This window comes from Charadrius vociferus, unplaced genomic scaffold (genome assembly GCF_000708025.1).
Source record: "Charadrius vociferus isolate BGI_N301 unplaced genomic scaffold, ASM70802v2 scaffold62, whole genome shotgun sequence".
Taxonomy (NCBI): domain Eukaryota; kingdom Metazoa; phylum Chordata; class Aves; order Charadriiformes; family Charadriidae; genus Charadrius; species Charadrius vociferus.
In genome coordinates, this window is record NW_009647419.1 from 2,918,202 (window position 1) to 2,940,761 (window position 22,560).

General features: G+C 36.6%; 1 protein-coding gene across 2 annotated transcripts in view; it reads left to right on the forward strand.

The window, feature by feature from the left end:
• LTBP1 (latent transforming growth factor beta binding protein 1) overlaps window positions 1–22,560 on the forward strand; it is a 187,520-nt gene that overhangs the window by 94,641 nt on the left and 70,319 nt on the right. For both annotated transcript variants that reach the window (XM_009880398.1, XM_009880397.1), the window contains 5 exons: window positions 1,023–1,094; window positions 15,185–15,307; window positions 16,800–16,967; window positions 20,183–20,416; window positions 22,321–22,343. In XM_009880398.1, coding sequence (XP_009878700.1) covers window positions 1,023–1,094; window positions 15,185–15,307; window positions 16,800–16,967; window positions 20,183–20,416; window positions 22,321–22,343 — 620 coding nt within the window. The remainder of the gene's footprint in view (window positions 1–1,022; window positions 1,095–15,184; window positions 15,308–16,799; window positions 16,968–20,182; window positions 20,417–22,320; window positions 22,344–22,560) is intronic.

Here is a 22,560-nt window from a genome sequence, read left to right on the forward strand (position 1 = left end):
GGGTTGGGGTTTTTTTTGGCCTGCTGAACATTTAGAACACTTTTAAAGGAAAACAAAATATCTAACCAAATGTAAGGTATCTCTGTTGTAGCATTTAAATTATGAAAAACTCTCTTGAGTCTTATTAATGGCACATGTGTGATCATAGTGCCAGAAAGCTTAGTCCTATATGTTTAGCAAAGTACTGGGCTTTGCTAAGAGGTTAGCTTCTAGTGCATAACCAGACAAAGCAGTTACTGCTCTCATTTATGATGTTATAACAGTTTAAGAAACAATAAACAGTTTTCTGTAGTCTCAAAGGCAACCTTAAGTGGAGGAAAGAAACAATAAATAGAAATCAAAAACTAGTTAACTGGACATTTTCTATTTTGGCAAAATTCAATTCAGTCTGTATTTTGCGGTGTTGTTATGCCCTTGACAGTTTACACTGATCAGCCAATAAGTGACACAGTCTTCAAAAATTCAGCAGCTTTGTTAGGTAAATCACAAATGTGCCTTTTTCTTCTTTTTGCCTTGTTTTAGAAATTTATTTGCATCTGTTTCCTTTGTATTTCAAATATTTTTAATTCAGTGTGGCAGGAGAAATGGTACCCAACAATTTTGCTTAACATCGAAGATACTTCTGCTTTCAGTTTTAAAACCATTAAGTTCACATCGTGAATCTTAAACTTTATTTTTTCCCAACATGATGTTCACAGCTGGTTTGGGAAAGTTATTATTTGAATATTTGAGAACAACTAGGATGAAAGATAGTGTCCTGATTTCAAAGAGTTCTCTTTTTTGGAAAAAATATAAATTTGACTGGATAACTGAAGACTTAAGTGGTATGTGTGTGGCAAGAGGTGGAATTAAGATTTCCTGTACAATCTTTAATTTTAATTTCTTGACCTTTTATGCTTAACCACACATCATAAAAACTTATAACGATTTTTTTTATAGTTACATAATAACGTGGCTGTCAGGGTCTCTAAGTAAGCTTATAAATCAGCAGTATTTAACTGACATAATTTTTTTTTCTTCAGCTTACCATGGATATGGTCCTATGATGGAATGCCCACAAGGCTACAAGAGGATCAATGCTACATTTTGTCAAGGTACGATAGTGCCTACAATTGATGGGGTTTATTTTGAGTGCCAGTTTTATGTGACAAATTCTTTGCTGTTTATAACTTGGCTGAATGAATCCAGTACACTGGATTTGTATTTGGGAAAAAATGTTGAGGCTACTTTTAACTCTTTCCAAATATTGTCAACTCCATAGAGTGTTTTTTTGCTCTGGCAAAAAACTTTAAAAACTTTTACACATACTCTCATTTTCTTTGATGATGTGTAAGGAGTCATATACTTTGTTTTTCAGTACAGATGCATTGTTCTATCGGTTCTTTTGCTAAACAGTGAACCTGCAGACTTATTCAGTTAAGTCAGATGGAACTGGCAATAGAAAATAATTTCTATAATCATGAAAGTATAGAGTAATCAGAGAACAATTCTTGTGGACTTAAGAGGTTAGACACAACAGTACTGAGAACAGCTAGATAATGTCACTGGCAAGTGGAAATGAAAAACCATGTGTACCTGGCTGTCATGTAAAGCAGTGATGCACATACTTCAAGAATGTGCATAGTGCAGGTGAGGATGTATGGAGTTAGACACTGCGTAAGTTATGTTATTCCAAAATTATGCCTTATATCTTCTTGTTGTAAGCATAGCAGTTGTCAAAACATACAGGGTTGTGGGATCTGCATGATCACGTAACTACACAGAAAGGCTTGGGGCATTTAGATGATCCTGGTCTATGGTATCTCTATCTGACAAAGCTGAACAGATGACCATAGACATATGCTCGTTCTTTCTGTGTGTCTTGGAGTATTGAACAGAGGTGCCAGATGAGGATGTTGGAAAAAGCTTAACTGCTTGTCCGACTTGTTTGGCACAGCTCAAGTAAACAAGAGAAAAGAGCTCTGAGAAGATGTGAGCAATCCTGCTGTGGTGCTCTGGAAAGAGATTTGGGAAGGTAGGGAAGAATGAGTTCAAGTGAGGCTGATATTGACCTGTGGTCAGGTTTGTTAGTCATTGATTACACTGCAAGGGTAAAATAGGTCCCAATAAATAGCAGTTGTGGTGGGGAGGAAAAAATGAAAGAGTAATTGGCCTTAAAGGACATACGTAGGCACTTTGGAGATAAAGATAATTGTATTTAACTAAAAACTTTCAGTTAGCATGTGGATGAAGGAACACGCAGCAGCCAGCTGCATAAAGAAATGATTTTACCAACCAAAGTAATACAGTTTGTAGAGCACTAAACACAAACATCCTGCTGCTTCAACTGCAGAGGGAGATGTGAGCTGCTATCTGAAAGTATGGGTACTTGACCCTATCTGCTGCTCAATTCTCTACCTAGTGGTTTACCAGCTTGCAGCGTTCGGGGCATTTGGAGGATTGTGAGAGAAAATTGGGTTGGGTCAAAATAGTAAAAAAACTGAATGGAGGAGAGCTGCAAATTGCATTTCAAGAGCTTGTTCCCTGATCTGCAGTGAAAGACTGCAGACTCCCCTTAATAAATAAAAGGGATGGGGAGATCTTGATGGCAACTTACTGATCAGGACTGCAAAGTGAAAAGGTGAAGGAGATGAGTGTAAGGCATAGATGGGCCACCTTTTCACTCCTCAAATTAAACACATAGGTGGTGCATATATTTCAGCAAGATGTTTCCAGCCATTTCAAAAGAGATTGTTTCATTCCACATATTAGTTATGAGGTTTTTCAGAGACTGCAAAAGAGAGGATTTCTAACTTTCAGCACAGAAAGTGTCTGGAAGTTGCCATGATGCATTAATACCATCATGCATCCCTCTGAACATGGTCCAGGAGAGACAGGAGCTTTTGATATCTCCAGTAGTTGTGCACAAACCCCACTGTATACACAGTGGTTTCCTAGACAGCAGCAACACAGCAGGCATTTAAAGGCGAGTAGGGCATTCAGTTTGTTTCAAGGGACTGTACCTCGGTGTTGGCAAACCTTATTTCATGGAAACTAAGATCCTTAATCAGGAGCTGCAGATGGTTAAAATATGGTCTGATGCTTGCGAAGGTTGCCAGAAGTAGGCCAGAAGTTGTTTCACTGAGCAGTGACAGGCTGATAGACAGGGAGAACATATGTTTCTCGGTAGGACCGTAAGAGGGAGCTGAGTCCTGCCATGGTAGTGTGAAGAAATAGATCCGTACCTGGTAGGCCAGTCATTGTTTGTTGTACTGGGTTTTGATAGTTTTTCCCCTGACACTTTTTCGTACTATATAACTAATACTGCAATAACTATAAGGCTTTAAATAGTTTGTTCTACTGCTATCATTATTCCAGAAGAGGGTGAGCTGTAGACTCTAAATATAACTAGTGGTTGATCCATGGAAACTTATAACCTAGAGTTTAATAAGACAGAGTTGGATTATCCCACCAGGAAGTTGACTGTTGATGAATTGAGGATGGGGACAATCTCTTAACTTTCTGGAATGGACAGAGGTGGTGACTGCTGCAGGTTCCCCTTGTTGCCGTATCGAGGCTTGGGTGGCTTCCCTGTAATTTACTTTCCAACACACTCCAAAAAAGAGGTACAAATAAGGAAGGAACTGGGAGAAGTAATATCCATGAAACAAAGCCAGGATGAAATTTAGTCTTATTGAAGTAAGTAACAAGATTACCATTTTCTTCCAGAGGGTCAGGATTTTGAGCTCTGTTTGAACAGTCATCAGGAAAGCTAGCTTCATACATGAAAGCTGCTGGCAGGATACGTTTCAGTCCCGAAATGGTCATTAGCATGTGCTTCTCAAGGGGTCAGGCAAAAGTGTCCTGTTTGTGTTTATCTGAAGCAGACATGCTTCTGGAAGAGAAGAGAGCAGGGCTAATGAAGAAACAGCTGTCCATATCACAAACGTGGAGCAAAGCAACAGCAATAGCTGTGAAGAGAAAACTGTTTAAGCTGCCGGTGGAGGAGTATTTGTATTCTTGTAATAATCCTTACAGTTAAATTGGAAAGGAGTGGCACAGCATGTCCATATGCAAGTATACATTTTAATTAGATTATTCTTCATGCTCAGAAAGGGCCAGCATTGCCAGACCAAATAGTAATGGGGATATATTTCTGAATCCCTGCCTGCAGCTAAAAGAGATTGCTGTTTCACCTAGATATCGTCCAACTTTCACTGCCTTTGAAAACTCAGGCCTAAAAGCCTAATTAACCTTTTGTTCTACATTGTTACTGCAGTCAAAAGCCTCCTTAGTTTACAAAGTCTATGTAGTATTAGTGTGATTAATAACCGGATCCTGATTTTTTTTTTTTTTCCTTTCAAGTGAGTGAGCTAACGTAATGCAACACTCTTCTCTCTAATGTGTGTGTATGACAACAAAGAACCATCTGTGGCTATGCTAATTCAAACAGTTTAGTGTAATTGGTATCAAGAAAGCTTTTTCACCCCCTCAGTAATTATCTTCTCAATGGGATGATTTATTACATGTACACACATGGATGCCCTAAGGCTGTCATTAAAGCCAAAATACAGCTTATCAGAGTTGCAACTTCTTTGTCAGAATCCACATGCAATGCTAGTTTCTGGTCCCCTGTTTAGAATTATACTTACTGTTTCCTTCTTCTGCTAATGGTTTTCTTGGAAAACTGAAATAGAATTAAAAAAACAGCTGGTGAAAAGGTTGGATTCCTTTTTCAGGAAACTAACATATTGCCAATAGAGCACTTAAAAAATCTTATCTTGAAGAACTGGAAAAATACCTGAATGCTTGTTTTTCAATGAAGAAAAAAGTTGTGCATGGAAGTTCTTGAAAAGTCTCCATATGCTTAAAATTAAATGTATACGAGCTTGCAGCAACTAGTGCTTGTATGTTGATGGATCAAATTCTGTAATCGTGTGCTCTGGGGACTTTAAGCTTTTCTCCCTTCGCTTCATCATGATTTAAAATAAATTTTGAAGGTGTATCCTGCCCTCCTACATTTGTCCCTAAAATACATTAAGAAATTTTGTTTTCTCTGCATGGTGTATGTGTATTTCAATACACACGTAATAAAAGAGCTTAGCTTCGTAAGAAATGCTATTTAATGTTACTTAGCTACTAAGTTAACAACCTTCTTTCAAGGAAGTTCTTTTATGATGATCATACTGAGAAATAAATATATCTCCAGAAACTGGGTTGGGTTGCTGTTTGGACATTGATTATGTGTTTGGAAAGTGTGGCTCTGCAAACTTGCGTTCCAGTAAATTCCATGCAGAAGCACAAAACGTGTTGGATTGGTTTCTTCTGCTGCTACTCTGTTAGCTCACAGAAATCAGTGGGTCATTTCTTAGAATAAGCAACTGTTTTTTCTGTAATTTGAAAAAATATATATTGCAATAGTTTCATTACCGATCAAACCTTGTTATTTGTTTCTTTTACCCCTTGTTGTTCTCACTAGCCAGGTTATTATTGAAACGTTCAGCTATGATAGAGGCAGTAAAATCTGGATATTATATTTTTCTTAGAATTGTGGATATTAATAGTGGTTAACAATATAGCTATAGCAGAAACAGTTGGAACAGTATGTTCAGTGGTGTTAGGAGGTACAGTTGTAAATGATTTTCATAAAGAGAATAACAAATAATGCCTGCATGTTGAGCCAATTTGCAGATCATTCAGTCAGGTTGCACTCCTAGTGAAGCCTAGCATATACCTACCAGAATGAATCAAATTGTCACAGATGAGATATAAATTATATATTCCAGTCTTAATTTGCAACATGAGATATTGTGCTTATTAAAGCATTTCACTGCATGAAAACAGGTATTACTAAGTAACTTTTAATGACTGACCACTAGGTCATTTCTAATTAAGAAGTTGCCCAGTACTTTGAAAAATTCTAATTAGTATATAATTGATCTAGAAGGCTTGCTTAGCTTAAATTCAGCAAAGTGGCTTAAGTGTGTGTGGTTCTTATTGAAAGGCAAGTTGCTCACTTTGCATCAGAAGGAAATAAACATTTTCCATTCAGTTTTTATTACTTAGTCATTTAAACAAAGTCAGTCAGTTTTTGAAAAGCATAGAAATCCGATTTCAGAGCTAAGTGCAGAAGCCCCCCTTCAGAAACTTACCTTTCCATGCTGCTTACACCTAGAATCATTTGTGGACTGCTGATGTTGAGATTGCTTGTGTCCTCCGGCACCAGGCACTTGGGACAGAGGGAATGAGAAGGGCTGCAGTACTTTCTAGCCACAAGTTTATTCTGAATATTTTGGTACAGCTACCAGGGCTGTGGTCGTCTGAGTAGGCTTTCTGTTTCTACAAGTTCCCTTTCTTGGTCCAATTTTCATAAGAACCTTCTGGATATAATGACTGTCCTAGCTGAGGCTGTTGCATATTTAGTTTTTATGCCTTGTCATCTATGTCATGTGTTGTCTTAAAAATTGTGAAATTATAAGTTGTTTTCTCCTGTTTGTGCAGGTACTGTGACTTTGAGAATCTGACAGATTTATTCACGTTATCAAAAATCAACTACCAAATGTGTAAAATAGAAAACGCATTGTATACAAATGAGATCTATTGTTTCAAAAGAGGGATGATTATTTTAATTAATCCTAAATCACTTCTTAGTGTTCTTCAGCCTTGTTTATGAAAATTTTAAATGTCTTCTAGTTACTACAACATTATATGGTAAAAAACCCAAACCCTGTTCCAGTTTTGATAGTTGACACTATCATTTCAAAGCTATCGGTGTTCCTGAAAAGAAATTTGACTGCATTCTTTATGTGAATGGTAGCAATGATTTCTTTCAAAAAGGACATTGAAGACTATTTCTGTTTACATTTGTGTTGTTCAAAATTCTTGCGGTGACCCCTGACTTTTTTGAACTCATAGACTTTTTTTCTTGAGCAAAAATACTTTCTTAAAAATGAATAGATAGATTTAAATAGCATACTGTCAGGAGATTGTGGCGTTGGCTAGAACACATTAATAAAAATGTATGTTCATGTTTCTGTTTTTAAGTTAAACGTTTAGATGTGGTTAAATGCTCCAAGCTGGGATGATTTTGATGAGCATAAATTCAATGTGTTAAGCATGGAGATGAAAGAATGTATTTCATTTTATAGGAATGTTTCAAATTCCAGTATGTCTGTGACCAAATATGGGCCTCACTCGCTATCTGCAAAGGGTAGAGAGTGGACTTGCTCCATGTGTCCAAATGAGCTACAAGGCTGAAGAGAGAGAAGACAGCTTTACACCACCTTAGTGTTTCCTGTGATTCTGCATTAGGCCAGCTGGGCCTGGGTGGTCTGAAGAGCTGTTATAATGGTTAGCACAGCCAAAACACAGTGAACTTGTATTCCTAAATACTCTTCCAGCTGGACACTGCCAAAGGGAAACACCACAGGGCTGATATTCCAGGGCTTTTGTAGGTAGGCTTTTTGTAGGTAGCTCTCTGTTGATCAATTAGTCCTTCTGCACCACTTCATTTGGCTATAGTGGGCATCAGGTTCTTCAGGTTGTGTTGACCTGTTGATGTGTAGAAGAGCAGTAGGCTGTGAAGCATTTTCATATTTGCTTACTAAGGAATGTAAGTAAAGTATTTCAGTAAACAGGCAAATTAAAGGAGGTTACAGTAGCTTTATGATGCACCCAGTAAATCACTCGGCATGTTTTACAGTAACCAAGCAAAGCATATTCTTTCAGCAGTAAGTGACGGGTACAGATCTCGTTATAAGTAGGCACAGGAACTTTTCCTAGGATTGAATGTTTACACTTGACATGGTTTATTATCCTTGGAGAAAGGATACTCAGGCTATGTTATGGTGTCATTTATCCTGGAATAAAGCTGAAATGATTCACTTCCTGAATGTGATTTAATTAGGCATGCCATTGCTCAAGGAAAGGTAGGAGAACTTTGCATGTAGGTTTGCAGTAGAGAACCAATGTAGCGTTGAATGGCAGCTAATGCCGCTCCAAAGACTGTTTTAATCTACTTTAAAAGCCATTATAGAATTGGAGAATGCAAGCAGAACATTGGAAAATAATACCTTCTGCAGTATGTCCTCCCCTCCAGTGCAGAGTTCTTCCGTGCATAGTCATGCAGTGGAAAGAGGAAGACATTCTTCTACATTGCGCCCATCTGTACTCAAATACCTATACAATAGCTAGAGGAAAACCTTCCATTAGGTGTGTAAATGCTTTGTCACTTAAATTTAAGTACCTTAGAACATAATTTGATCCCATATATAACTTTTCTCCTTTTAAAGCTTTGATTCAGTCATCACAATTCCCCAATGTGCAATGCATGTGAGAGAGCTGAACAAGTAAATCAATACTTGAGTAAAAGAGCCCGACCCTCATAATATAGATTGAGATGTTGAAAAGCCCCTGGGATTTTGGATCTTTAATCGAGGAAGAACTGTTTAGAGAAAAGTAACAAATTAAGGTTAAGGGTTTTTTTTCAAAACTTTCCCAATTTTTTTATTTCTTCTGCACAATTCAGTCCCCAAATCACAGTTATTAGAAGAAAATAGGTGGTTGTATTAACTGCTGGCTGCACTTAGACTTAACTAAATTTAATTTAGTATTGTGATATTCATCCCATGTAGTTGGAAATGTGTGTGCAGTTATGGGTAAAAACTGAGGTCACTTCTTCATCTGATTCTGTTAACTATTTGTGGAACGATATTCTGTAAAGTGCTTGCAAAACACAATTGTGTTTTGGGGTATTTCTAATGCAAAGCCTTGAAGATTGCCTTACCCTGAACAAAAATCCAAATAAAATTTCGTGAACGTTTTTAGAAAGCGAGGAGAAAAAGCCATGAGTAATGTAAATTTTCACTTTGATATCCAAGTTATCCATTCATTGCCATCTTCTGTCTACTAATTAGTGTATGTAAAGTTCTTGGAAGATGAACTTGGTTTTGGACTTAGTAAAGCTATATATAATTATCATGGTTTATAACAAGTTCAGTGTTAGCATGAATACCATATTACATTGTTCCCATCTTCCTCCTTCACTTCTGTTTGGTTTTAGAGGTTTGTTGTTGGGGTTTTTTTGTTTTTTTAAGTCATGAAGATTAGATTACTTTGTCCATAGTCACACTCTTCACATGAGCAGACAAGCATTCAGTTAGGAAATGGTTGTTTTAGCTTGTTTTTTTCCCCAGGAAATTCAGTGGCAGTGAGTCATTAACGCATTGCATTTTCTGAGAACAGGTTGACCTGACACCCAGTAGACCTATAAAACTCTGTGAGAAGGTATCAAACATCTAACACTAACTGTTGTTGTTAAGAGAGCCTGTTTTAAGTTCTCCTTAGTGGGGAAGACTGTGGGATAGATTAGCAGCAGTTTGGTTACAGCATCTGGGTTGTTGAAAGCTGGGAAGCATTGTGGTGACTTGGTGGTTGGGAGCTCTGTGGTGGCTGACCTCACCATATATCAAGCCGTGTGCTTAGAAGACAATATAGAAGGAGCCAAGACATGGTAGCCTCATCTGTACAGTACTGCAGTATCACTGTCAAGACCCTGGTTTTGGCAAAGCTTCTGTGCATTTGGATGATCTTGTGAGAGCAGAGTCACCAACAAGACCTCTGGGATGGCATATGGCTTCCACTGCCGTCTCAACAGATCCAAAGTAAGAGTAAAGCTTTCATCTCCTGTCAAACTTTTATGGAAACGGACTACCATATCTAGGAGCGCAGTGTGACAAGGACCAGTTCCATTTATTGGGTGTGTATAATACTAAAGAGTAACAGCAAAGGGTCAGGTTGTCAGTCAGTGCAGAATGATGCTTCTTTCATGTCAGTGAGTGGGGTTACACCAGTTTATTACCATTGAGAAGGGTCAAGTCATTCACATTATCAAGCACCAACTGTTACAAAATCAGTGCTTTATTTGCGAGTTCTTTATAAATCGTAAATAATGGCACCTACTGTGAGAGTTTGCTGTGGAGCCATGCAAAATGCTGTGTGGAAAAACTCCCTGCTTAACCTTTTTTTTCTGTATCACTAATGGAGAGGCTTTTTACCAGTAGAACTTCATTACTCTGTTTTCTTTGGAAACTGAAAATTAGTGTTTAGTTGGTCTTTAGAAAGCTTTATTTACTTATGTATGGTTTTATAGTACTGCTGCGTAGCCCCTTAAAATATTTCCTCTGTGTAGATGAAGGTGTTTGATCAAATCACTCTACAAGCATGTCGTCAGTTTGTGCTTGTACACAACAAACGATTATTCAGACAACCTTAAATTAGTTTTTTCTTTAGTTTTTACAATGGAGCAAATGAATTCTCATTGCTATACTAATTAAAAACTGAAGTATTTTTTATGTCCATATACAAGAAATAGAGGGCTAAAAAGAACGAGGGAAAAAAAAAAGGCCGTTAATCTTGAATCAGATTTCTTTTCCAGCTGCCTGAACAAGTTGATTCCAGTGCAATTTGCACAGCTGGGCAGGCTGGCAGGTGGTAGGAAACATTTTGGGTAGGTGGCCTTTTACCACAGTCTGAAATACAGTGAAGTAGATAGTAAATCTGGAAAGTTTTGGGTGGTTGTTTGGTGTTTTTTTTTTTACCCAAAGTTGTTAAATAAACACTGTTTTTACATGTATGTGTGTTTCTTTTGAAAATTTGAAGGTTTGTTTTTTGTTTGTTTTTTTTTTAATCTACTTGTGGCTTGTTTCTGTTGAATCCCTAGATCGGCTTGTGTAATTCAGCATAGAGTATCAGCTCAGTAATTGCATGAGCTCATTGAGAAGACATGACTTGGAAAAAAGGCATTAAAATACACTATAATTAAGTTATGCTGAGGCGTCAGTACATGCACGATGAATTTAACTTTAAAAATTGGACAAATTTAACAAGAGAAACATCCATATCAGGAACTCTAGAAGGACCGTTCATTGGTATTTACATACATATAAGCTGGTGCTTAAACGTAGCAGTGAGCACATTAAGTAGCAATAGCAGAGTGCATGTCAATGGGATGTCATATTTTTGGTGTTACATTTTTAAATGCTAGACATACAAGAACAGTTCATCTGGGAAGAGATTTAATACAGAGGCATTAATGACAGCACCTGTGAATGTTTCCTGCAGAATAGTTGAATCATTTGGAAAGAAAGATGACTGTGTATTGATGAATTATAGGAAGATCCCATCTACCTGCAAATTAGCCACTTCAGTAAATAATGCCATGAAACCTTCGCTATTAGTAGGCAAAACTCTAAAACAGGAATCTCCCGGTATCACCAAATGCATCCAGTACATGCCAGTTTTTGGTCAGTAGTGACATGAAATAAAGTTCAGATCTGTAGAAATGTGCATCATTTCTATTGAGATGATATTTAAATTCAATTTCCTTTAAGAATTCACAACTACACTTTATCTGTATAAAGACTTAAATATAAGGTATGTTAAAAAAATTTCATTATAAAATCCAAATAGCACAGTTTTGCTAGTAGGTATTCAAGGTCCCTCAGCTAGTTGAAGTCTGTAACTTGTAATTAGAATTTGTTTAAATGCAAAGCCGGATTTTGTACCCCCTTCTGCAGAACATATTTTTTTCCTTCATTTCACTGTAAATATATATGCATTTCAGTTCAGTAGCTGTTATTCAAAGTTGAAAAACTGCTTTAGTATTAGAATAACAGACACCATTTTTTTCTTTCTACAACATACAGATATAGTTCTACAAACTTAAAAGATGTCATTTGAGTAGAATAGATAGTACTAGCATAATGAATAAAATTACTCAAATTCAAGTTAGAAAGCAGGTTTCCTAATTATTTTTTTCTCTTATCTATCTGTGTCTTTGCAGGATTTTACTTTTTGTTTTTTACATGCCTATACACTTTCAAATAATAAAATTTTTCTTTGTATAGATTTTTAACATTCGTTAAAATGAAGCTGGATGCAAACAATGAGTAAAATCAATCTAATGAATGAAAAATGCAGCATTAATAATTTTAAACACTGAAAGTACGTATGTGCTTATGTTATGCTATGTAATTACTTACCTTGTTTAAATACATGTAGGATGGTAGAATTATCCTCCTAGATAGGAAGGAAAAGTTCCAAATTTTTCATAATGGTGACATAAAAGCAAATAGTAATGTATTTCAATGGTTAACAAACAAGAGACTTGGTTTCCTTGAAAATAACAACTGTAAAATCAAAGTCAAATTAATATTATTTTAAATAAGTTGTCTTTTTTACTGATTTAAAATTTAAATGCTGTCTTCACCCAACAAAGCATTTACACTAATTCTACATGTATATATATTCCAGAAAAAGTGGTATGTTATGTATGTATGTCCCCTGGAAGATATTTCCTTTTTTTTTTTTTTTTTTACTAGTAGTTTAGATTAATTTTCATATAAGTAAAAATGTATACTTAGAATTTGTAAAGGGAGAAGGTTGTTTAAAAATGCCTGGCTATTACAATGTAGAAAGCAAGCAATTATTTTCAGTATGTGTACCAACGTCAACACCAAGAAGTAACTAGTATTAAATGATAAAAAGCAAAAGTAAGATTAGAATGAAAGAGCACAGTCCTTGCTAAAAACATGTATTTTAAATTTTAATTTTTTATATTATCTGTCTTCCATCTCTTAATTTCTGCTGTGCTTTTCCTATTCCTCCATATGTGCTTTTTGAATGTGTGTGTATGTAATTTGTGTATTTGTGTAATTGCCTTGAGGATTTTCATTTTAAAATTAACCTGGATATCAAGATTTTTCCTGTATTTAGTGTGAAGTCTCTTCCTCTCACTTGTTTCTGACAACAGTCAGTGCTTCATCGAAGCAAGTAGAATTGTCCCATGGTGTAGTATTTGAAGACTTCTCTGGCAGCATCAATTAACAACAGGTAGAAAATTCTATAGTGGATTCTTGAGTGTTCCCGTATTTGGTTTGGATTAGTTTCTAGGTATTTCATAGTCTTCCATTATGTTCCTTGTCATGCCTGATGTTTGAAAGTGGAGGTTTAGCAATATGTTCTTTCGTCCCGACAACTTTACAACAGCATCAATATGTTTCTATTTAGGGATGTTTCAATAATGTCTTTAGCTTGCTAGCTGTTAAGACTGAAGTTCATTCCTCACAATAGTCACAAAAGATAATGATATTGAAACAATGGTGATCTTTGGGGGATCAGTTGGCACTCTGTAGATGCCTCCAATCATATTTTGAGATTTCAGGGCAAAAGAAGGAACCTAGTCAGACCAGAAGAAACTGTCTAAAAAGTTGAGTGCATCAGAACAAGACTAGCTTATTAAATATTCTGTGTTAGTGCAATCCTTAAATAAGATAGTCTTGTGCTTATATGGGACATCTTCCTGCTCAAAGATCAAATGGGCCAAAAGGTAGACTGCTGTAGGGGAATATTTCAGCTGGGTTTTGTGCACTTTTCTTATACCATTCTCCTTTTTAAATAGTCTACTCCCTCTGAGGTCAGAAAGTCATGTCGTCTGGGAATTTCACTTGAAAATTCCTTTGAGGCAGAGCTGATCCTTTGTAATTCATGTGGTTTCCATCACATTTCATCCAAAGTTCTAGGATATAAATTATCACTCTTTGTCATGTGTGGCTAAGTGCATAGAGGTGAAGTTGATCCAGGTGGTGTCAAGATACTAGATTAGGAATAGCATTTGAAGAGCTGGGGGATAAGATCAACACTGAATATTTGGAAAAAATTGCGGCTGACATGGCAACTGGTAATCTGCTCTACTGTGAACTTCAGTTGTGCACTCCTGTGTAGTGGGACAGGTAGCCAAACTTGTGGAGAAAAATGAAGGTAGAAATGTGAAAGATTCTTTCTGTAGGTTTCCAAAAGCAAACTCCAACACTGTTATATTTTACATTTTCAGCTTACCCTCATTGCTTGTGTTGACTCAGGCAGCAACATAAAATGAGGTGAAGGTTTTATAAAAACTAAGAGAAAAGGTAATAAACATTATATATTTTAGATAAAGTGATCACTAATACCTGATTTCCAAGGAGCTAGGTGGAATATCTGCCTTCCACCTGAAGTTTGTTTATCCAGCAAGGTAGGCATTTTCTCTTAGCTTAGGGGTAGGGAGGGAAAGTTGTCCTGGTTTGAGGTAAAACAGAACCTTTTCAGTAATTCCACTTTCCACTTAAAGAGAGCATCTGTCATTTGTTTATTGGCCAGCCCAGCCTAAACCACGACAAAAGTCTTATGTAGTAATAATACTTGTAAACATTTTAAACTTTAAAGTAGGTCTGTTTTAATGTGCTGTCTCTGTTTTTCTGAAAGAGAAGACGTGACAATTTATGACGGAGAACTATAGGTCAAGTTTTTTTTTATATTACTATTTTTTATTATTTTAAGGTTTCAATTATCAGTGCAAGCTACATTGTTACTGTCTCCTGAAATAAAATCCTAGTTTGGCTGACATAGTTACAGATGGTATCCAGATGATTGTTGGACAGGTCCTATTCTAAGAGTAAGTGAATTACAGATACAATCCCAAGTGTGATAAAGGCCTGAGGCCCAATGCTTCAGGCATGGGTGAATAATTTAGTGAGACCCTGAAAAGGGACACTGATGCAGGTAGTCTCTTAACAGCAAACTTCATCAAAGCAGTTGTTAATTATTACAGTGTTCCCATGGATGCAGTCCTTTTCACCCCACATCACGTGTTCTGTGCTTCCTGAAGCATATTCTTGCTGTTAAGATGGTAAGCTTTAGGCTAGAGATGGTATTTGTGCGTTGTGCTTCTTCCAGTACAATGAACCTTCGGGCATTACCAAATACAAAGACTAATAAAAACTGTATTAAATGTGTCAAGCAGAGTTGCATCCTGTATAAAACATACTACATCACTTAAACTTCTCTCCGTGAATGTCCCTGTGAGTTGTGTTTGACTGCGCAAGCAATCATCTAGTCAGGAAAAAAAAGGGTTGATAAGCCGGTCAAACTGTATTTGTTTTTTAATTCAGAGTACTTGAGAATGATGTATAAATATAATTGTTTTTCTGTTATGTGCTCAGCAGTGTTTTAACAGGTTGTAAATCAAATGTTGTCAGTATGGGAAAAAGTATTGATTGGAGTCTTAACTTGTAACAGTTGTCCTGCACATATTTAAAAAAATATAACTTCTGAAGAAAGAAGAATATTAACACATTTCAGTATCTGATTGTTTTCAATTTTCCCACAGATATCAATGAGTGTCAGTTACAGGGAGTATGCCCTAATGGTGAGTGCTTGAATACCATGGGCAGCTACAGATGTACCTGCAAAATGGGATTTGTGCCAGATCCTACTCTTTCAAGATGCATAGGTAAGTAATAGTGCTAATCAAACTACCAAAATAGATACTTAATTGCACTTTAGGTGAGGATTTATTTCACTGGCCCAAACTCTTCTAAGCTGTCCCTGTCTTTTTTGCTGTCCCTGACTCCTCAGTTTATTCGCTTTCAGTCAGTCTCAGTGCTTGTGCCTCTTTTCTGTCTCTTTGTCCTGGAAGCCTTGGTCTCCACCAGTGGCTGGCTATGGTCCTTGCCATCTTTTCTGGTTTTCTTGTCACAAAACCTTCAAGGCCACAGCCAGCCTCCTCATACACTCAGTCTTTCTCACCAGCCTGGAGTTCTCCTTCCCATAACTTTTTTTTTCCCCCCTCTCTGCTAGTTCCCCAGCCAAAATAATCTTTGTGTCCTGCCCTCTCCTCTTCCACCTCTGCAGCTCTGACCTGGGCAGTTTCCATTACTAAACATTCAGCCCAGGATGATCTTTGGCACATTTTCCTTCTTATTAGGAAGGATTAAAAATTAAGAAAGAATTAGGAGAAAGAAAAAGTTGTGAACAGCATGAATGCAAATATTTTCCTCTGTTAATCAGCTTTTACTTGGTTTGAGATCAACTACCTCTGCAAGAAGAAAAGGCAGCATAGAGAACAACTAAATTTCTCACTTTAAGTGTTTTGGGAAGACTATTTGCAAGTTAAAAATACTTCATTTCCTAAGCTGCTTTTTCTGAGCTATCTTTAGATTTTAAAAATAAAGTATAGTCTAGAGCCGTGGGTGAATTCTTTCATTTTTTCACCATAATTGTCTTACGCTACTAGTTAATCACACTCAATTACTGAGAAAGTTCAGCATTTTGAAGGATTTCTTACCACTTTTCAGTTTAACACCAGAAAAAGGAGTTGGTTTTCATTTTTCTTTTACATGTCATGTTGAAATCAGAATCAGATAGTCTTTGAGTTAAGCGAACATATTACCCAGAACTGTCAACTGTATGTGAGTGTGGATGCGTAAATTAGAAATCTGGATGGATCTTGTCTTCCTGTTACTTCATACTAGTCATAGCTTACGGCCTATGGCTCTTCCTCATTAAAACTAAGTGAAACAAAATGTAAATATATAACTATCTCTTTTATTAAAAAAATGTCATGTATGATACCTAATCCTTTAGCTTTACACAACTGTATATTGCTAGTGATTGACCTTAGTCTTCGGCAGTTGGACTTGTGTACAAGTGAGAGAGCTGATTCTGACTCTTTATTGTAGCAGCATGGCAACTGCTGGTTTGGAATTTAATTTTTTTTCCCTCAAAGTGCTTTTTGTCCTTGGTCTAGGATGAATTCGAATTCAGGAGTTTGGGAAATAAGAATTTTCTTTTATGTTGTGATTATGGCTTGAGATAGGTCTTTGAAATAAAACTGGTGCAGATGGTAATATTAATCCATTTAACTGATGTTGGAAACCTAGTGGTGTTTCTGTGTTTTGCTTTTCATGTGAACACTGCCATCCTCTCTTCCACTTTCATTGCAGCTGATAATCCTGTAGTTGCTGAAGAAAAAGGACCCTGCTACCGGTTTGTTAGTGCAGGAAAGCAATGCATGCATCCTCTTTCTGTTCAGCTCAGCAAGCAGCTTTGCTGTTGCAGTGTTGGCAAAGCCTGGGGCCCGCACTGTGAGAAGTGTCCACTTCCAGGAACAGGTAAGAACTGCCCATTAAAAATACAAGCTCTTGCCCCCGCCCTACGTTTGTTATGCATGCTTTAGAAAAAGATCCAAGAATTGGTTTTAAACAAGAAGTGTCCATCAGTAAATTATGACAGTTCTCTACATGACAGTAGAATAATCACATATGTGGTAGTTTTGTTAATAGGGATTTATGATTAAAGCAAAGGAATTATCTTTAATACGTTCTGATAGAATTCCGGATCAATAATATTTGCATCTCAGAATATGTCCTTAACTTTGATTCTCCATCACATGAAAATAAATTTATTGTGCATTATATTCTGACTATAGATACATACAAATGAACCCCAAATCTCATTAATTCTCTTCAGTTGTTAAAGGCACCGGTGAAAGGATGGCAGCTTTTGAGAATTAGGTTACAGAACAACATGTTGTAGTTTACATTACAGTTAGTGGGATATGTGTGGGAGTAGCTCTGCTTTCTAACCTTCCTTCATATCTTTACCATCCATTTTGAGGAATGTGCCGAGTATGGTGGTGTCTTCTTAACAACAAACTGGTAGTTAAACATTTCATGCTACCTTTCACTTAAACAATTCCTTACTTGATACATAAAGTTCACTTGTATTATCAGCATTCACTTGGAATCCTGCTGGTTTGTAAATATATAAGGACCTGGAACATACTGGCTTAGTTGGTCACCACCCTCATTTAGGCTCCTCATAGATTAAGATATCGCATATTATAGATACTGATAGCTGCTTTTGAGTACCTTCTATTCCCCGATTTTGCTTAAAACTTAACCAACCAAAGTTGGAGTCTTTAGTCAAAATCAATTGAATATGATTTTTTTGGTCCAAATGTATGGTCAAATTCATCTTTTTTAAAGCATCATTACTTATTGTAATATACATGATGTACAGCTTGTTCAGTATTTTAGCACAGGTATTTGTAATGGTAATCCACTGTTCTTACTGACGTTGCTGCTGCAGATGTTGCTGTTATGATACAGGTCATGTATTTCTCTGGAGTATTTTTGAAAGATTCAGATTTTCAAAAGTAGCTAGCTGCTTTGGGAAATCCACAGCTAACATCAGACACGTGATGAGAGCAGCAGATTCCTTACTTTTTAAGTTGGGCTTACAAAAATGGAAGTGACCAACATTTTTGAACATTTGAATTGATTTTTAAAGCCATTGTTTCCTGCATGACCATTGGGATGCTAGATCACTGGTTAGGATTTTAAAAGACCAGTTCACTTTCAGATAAATAATATTTCTATGGCTTTTTAATGGAGGAAATACATATTCTCATCAGATGACATGAATTTAAGTGCAGGTGCTTTACGTCTATGAGAATATTGCATGAGGCTTTATGCCCATTTGTGTGTATTCTGGAGCAGAGAGTATATCTTGTTGCGAAGTTGACCGGTCTCTAGTCATAAAAAGTACATTGTTGAATATTATGTGGAACTGGTTATTTATTTTAGTGATTTTTCTTAATGAAAAGACTTCAGAGAGAAAATCTGAGGGTAGAAAATTCTGATGAGCTGTGTGGGAAACACTTTTCCCATTTCATGATAACTTTCATGTTCCCTTCTATAACAGGTTAAATTCATAATCTTTCAGAGTTTGTGTGAAAGTGGGATACTCCAGAATGGGGTAATGTATTTACTGCAGCATCCCGTGTTAATTTAAGTCATTGAATTAAATAGTCATGATCTCACTCTCTTTTATAATATTTGTACAAAGTAGACCAGCTCCAAAAGAGAGACTGAAAAAGGCCAGCTTTGTATACCTAGGTGCTGGGAGCACTTATCAGAGCTGTGGTAGAATAAGGCTCACATTTCTATTCTGCATTTGAGAGAATGTAACGTGAAACAAGTTTTCCTACATCCTGAGTATACATCTGAAAGGACGAGCATCAAATTTTCTTTGTCTTCTTCCTTTGAGTAGAATTCCCACCCTCAGTCAGGTGTCTTTGTGGTAAGTTTTGATATTAGCATTTCCCAACAAGAAGTATTTCATTGTTCCAAATCCACTAAATTTAATCAGTTTGACCCTTCATTTTTTCTGTTACTAAGACACCATCAGAACACAGTATGCAATTAATGCATACTGCAATTTAATGTATAATTTAATGAATTCATCTGTGGAGTACCTATAGTTAGTCATTTTGTGGTTTTATTTTAGATGCTAATTCATTTTAAAACCCTGATGCGTTCAAAGCAGAACTTGTGAACTTACCAATGCCCCACTCTGCACATCTCTTAAGAAGCTGTAAGAAATTACCTCGGGCACGGGGGAGACTAAATTTTTGGTGTTTCATCCCAACATAGCTTTACCTAGAGCAATGAGGATGATGAAGCACTGCCCCCTCAAGACTCCCGAAGGTCTCCCTGTCCCTGACAGGAGCATAGCTATTATCTTTGATGGGGAGGAAGGCTGACCTGTATTTCTTTTTCATTCCAGTCTTCCACTAGGACTGCAAAACCTGATGCTTATGTAGAGCAGCTGCAGAGATGAGAGCAGGTGCTGCTGCCCGACTTTCATTACCTTTTTCTGTAGCAGCTTTATAAATGAGATATTACCCCTCTCTTTCAGTGGTGATATGGCTTTTTATGATCCCCATTCTGTTTTTATCCAGCCCACTGAGGTCAGTGGAAAGACTTACTCAATTACGTAGAATTTGGATCAGGGCTGGTATGAGACCTCTGATGTAGTCAAATGGGATCCTGTGAATGAATGTTGTTACTGATTGATGTTCTTCTGCTCCTCTAATACAGGGTGGTGAGCTTTTTTTTCTTTGGTGTCGGCAAAAAGAGAATTAAAGAAATAGTGATCTTCATTCCTTATGCAGTGTAGATTATGATGACAATTTGCATATTTAAATTCATATTTGGAAAGGATATACTGTTTGAAGAGGATTAGTACAGAATATTATCTTATATAATATTATCTTATGTAATATAATGATCGATTAAACATAAATGAAGAAATATGGTAAACTGGAGTGGAAACCTCTCAGGAATAACAGCCAGAACATGATTTTGGGAGAATGCTCAGTCATATTAGCATGCAATGCATAGCTTGTCTTTAAATATTTTTTGTAAAAATGTATGTACAATATGAGATTAAATTTATTAGTGGTAGTCATTATATTTTCCACTATGTCAACATATTGCACTTTTAGACTCCTAAAAGGAATATTTTCCCATCCCAAATCTAGCTGCTTTTAAGGAAATCTGCCCTGGTGGAATGGGTTATACGGTTTCTGGCCCTCACAGAAACAAGCTATATCATCACCCTGCAGTTAGAGTACAGCCACCTGTCATTGGCAAGACCCCGATTACTCAACCTGTTGCTAAAGGTACTTCTCCTCCACCTCTCCCAGCAAAGGAAGAGCCAGTGGAGGCACTGACCTTCTCACAGAAAAGTGAGACTGAGATGGCTGTGCAAGAAGGTGAGAGTGGGAAAATTTAGTCTTTCTATATTTCTATGCATGTATTTTCAATGGTATATTTCTTTGCGGAGTAGCTGCGTACAGTGCAGGACAAAGAGGTGTCACTTCCCACAGCAGAGCGTTCCACGTTGTGGAGTGTATTGTGTTACATGATTTACTTCTGAAATTTTATGTATAGCTCCTACCAGATACTGAGAACACAATGGAGAGAGAGAGACTGCTTCAATCTCACTAATTTTTATGATAAGAAATAGTGAATCTTTGTTTTAAGACTTTCATAAAGATGTTTATAATCTCTAACATATAACAAAGGACTTAAATCAGCCTTTGATTTACTAGTATTTGGGGTGGCAGAAGCTTAAGGGGTTTTCATCATCTTTCTGTAGATTCCTGTACACTCCTGTAGATTAGCACCTGCTCTCACCCCCGCAGCTGTCCACTCCCTCAGTGTGACCCTGTTGGATCAGCCCCTCTCTGCTGAGCTGTTCAACTATTAGTTGACTCCTCTAAGTTATTTTTCTCAGACTTCTTTTTCTGCACGCTCCTTTAAAAACTTGTAGCAGCCAAAATTGTCCTGAGTCTAAAACCAATGCCGAAGCAAAGAAATGCAGAAAGCAGCATTATTATAAATACATTGCCAGCAAACTTGGGATGAACTTTACTGTAGACAAGAAGAAATACATTGCTGAAGAACCTTCTCATGACATTGAGTACTTTAGAGGTTATTTCCAAGTAGCAGTTATGTATCTGTATGTCAGGCCATTATTAGGAAGAATTTCAGTCAGCTGACTTCACAAAATTCTGTGTGACATGGATTATTTTCCAGTTAAAATCACTGCTCTAGTTTTACTTTCAAAAAGAAAAGAGCTAAACTGAATCGGGAGAGAAAAATTAGCCATTCAAATATACTTACAGACTGTGCTAAACTATTACTTCAGTAATTAGAAAAATTGCCACATTTAGCTAAATCTTAAAATGCATAGAAACTGGAGAACAAAGGAGTATTGGGGTTTTTTCAAATAAAAAACAATCAAATAGTGTGTGTACTCTCAGTCAGTAATGACACATACACGTGTTTGAATTTTATACGCCATTTTTGGATATGTTTGCATTTGGAATTTTTGAGATTTTATTAGTTCTCCCAGTTCTGATAATCGGCCTCCCTGCTAATTCTGAAGAAACTAGAGCAAGAAGAGTGATTTATTTTTTTTAATTTTATTATTTTTTAAAATCTATCCTGTGGAGAATGTTGATTGTGAAAAGAAAAATATTCATACAGTTTTTTTACACAAACATATAGATTTTCATCAGTAAGAGACAAAATCAAAAAAGGTGAACTGCAATGGAAAATAAAAATAGCTATGAAATTTCTTCGTCTCCCAGAAAAAAGTTGCTTTTGTTGAGGAAAAAAAACACAACCACTTTCACTTGCTTAAAGAAAAGGCAAATTTCAAATCTTGGTGTTTGGGGTTTTTTTACAATAAATTCTTGCAAATTTGTTAATGATTAGTTATATATCATTATGTTATTAGTTTACCTTTAAAGTAATTATAGATGTTGATATTCCTTGGAAGAAATTTAAAAAGTTTAATCCGTGAGTTAATAACCTGTTAGTTTCTCGGATTGTTTCCAGGGAAACAATTGAAAAACCTATAAGGCAGCTGAATGCTGAATCATTATAAGCATTGGTCAGTGTGTAGAATCTTGTTCTGGTTTGAGGTTAGTTTTCACGCTTGCTTCAGGAACATTACTTCAAGTTTGTACCATTTTGCGATGAGGTTAGAGCCTGAAATTTTTCTGCAATGGCAGCAACCACTTCCAAATGTGCTACTAGTATTAAATAGAATGTGTAAGTAAATGTGATGTGAAGACTGATTAATTTTCTTTTTTCTTTCTGGTTTTAGTGGCAACTGCAGCCCCTGATCAGGTAAAACATGATGTGATTTATGTAGGAATTAGAATGCAAACCATGTGTACAAGATGTGATACCATATCTCTGAAAAGGATTTAGGATTTATGAGGAACAAACAGCTCACTGTGGACTTAGTGCAAACTCTGAGGCAAAAAGAGCTTATATTATGACATACGACAACAGGTAGTGAGGTACAGGAAAGAGGTTACTTTAAGCTCTCTTTAGGGCATTG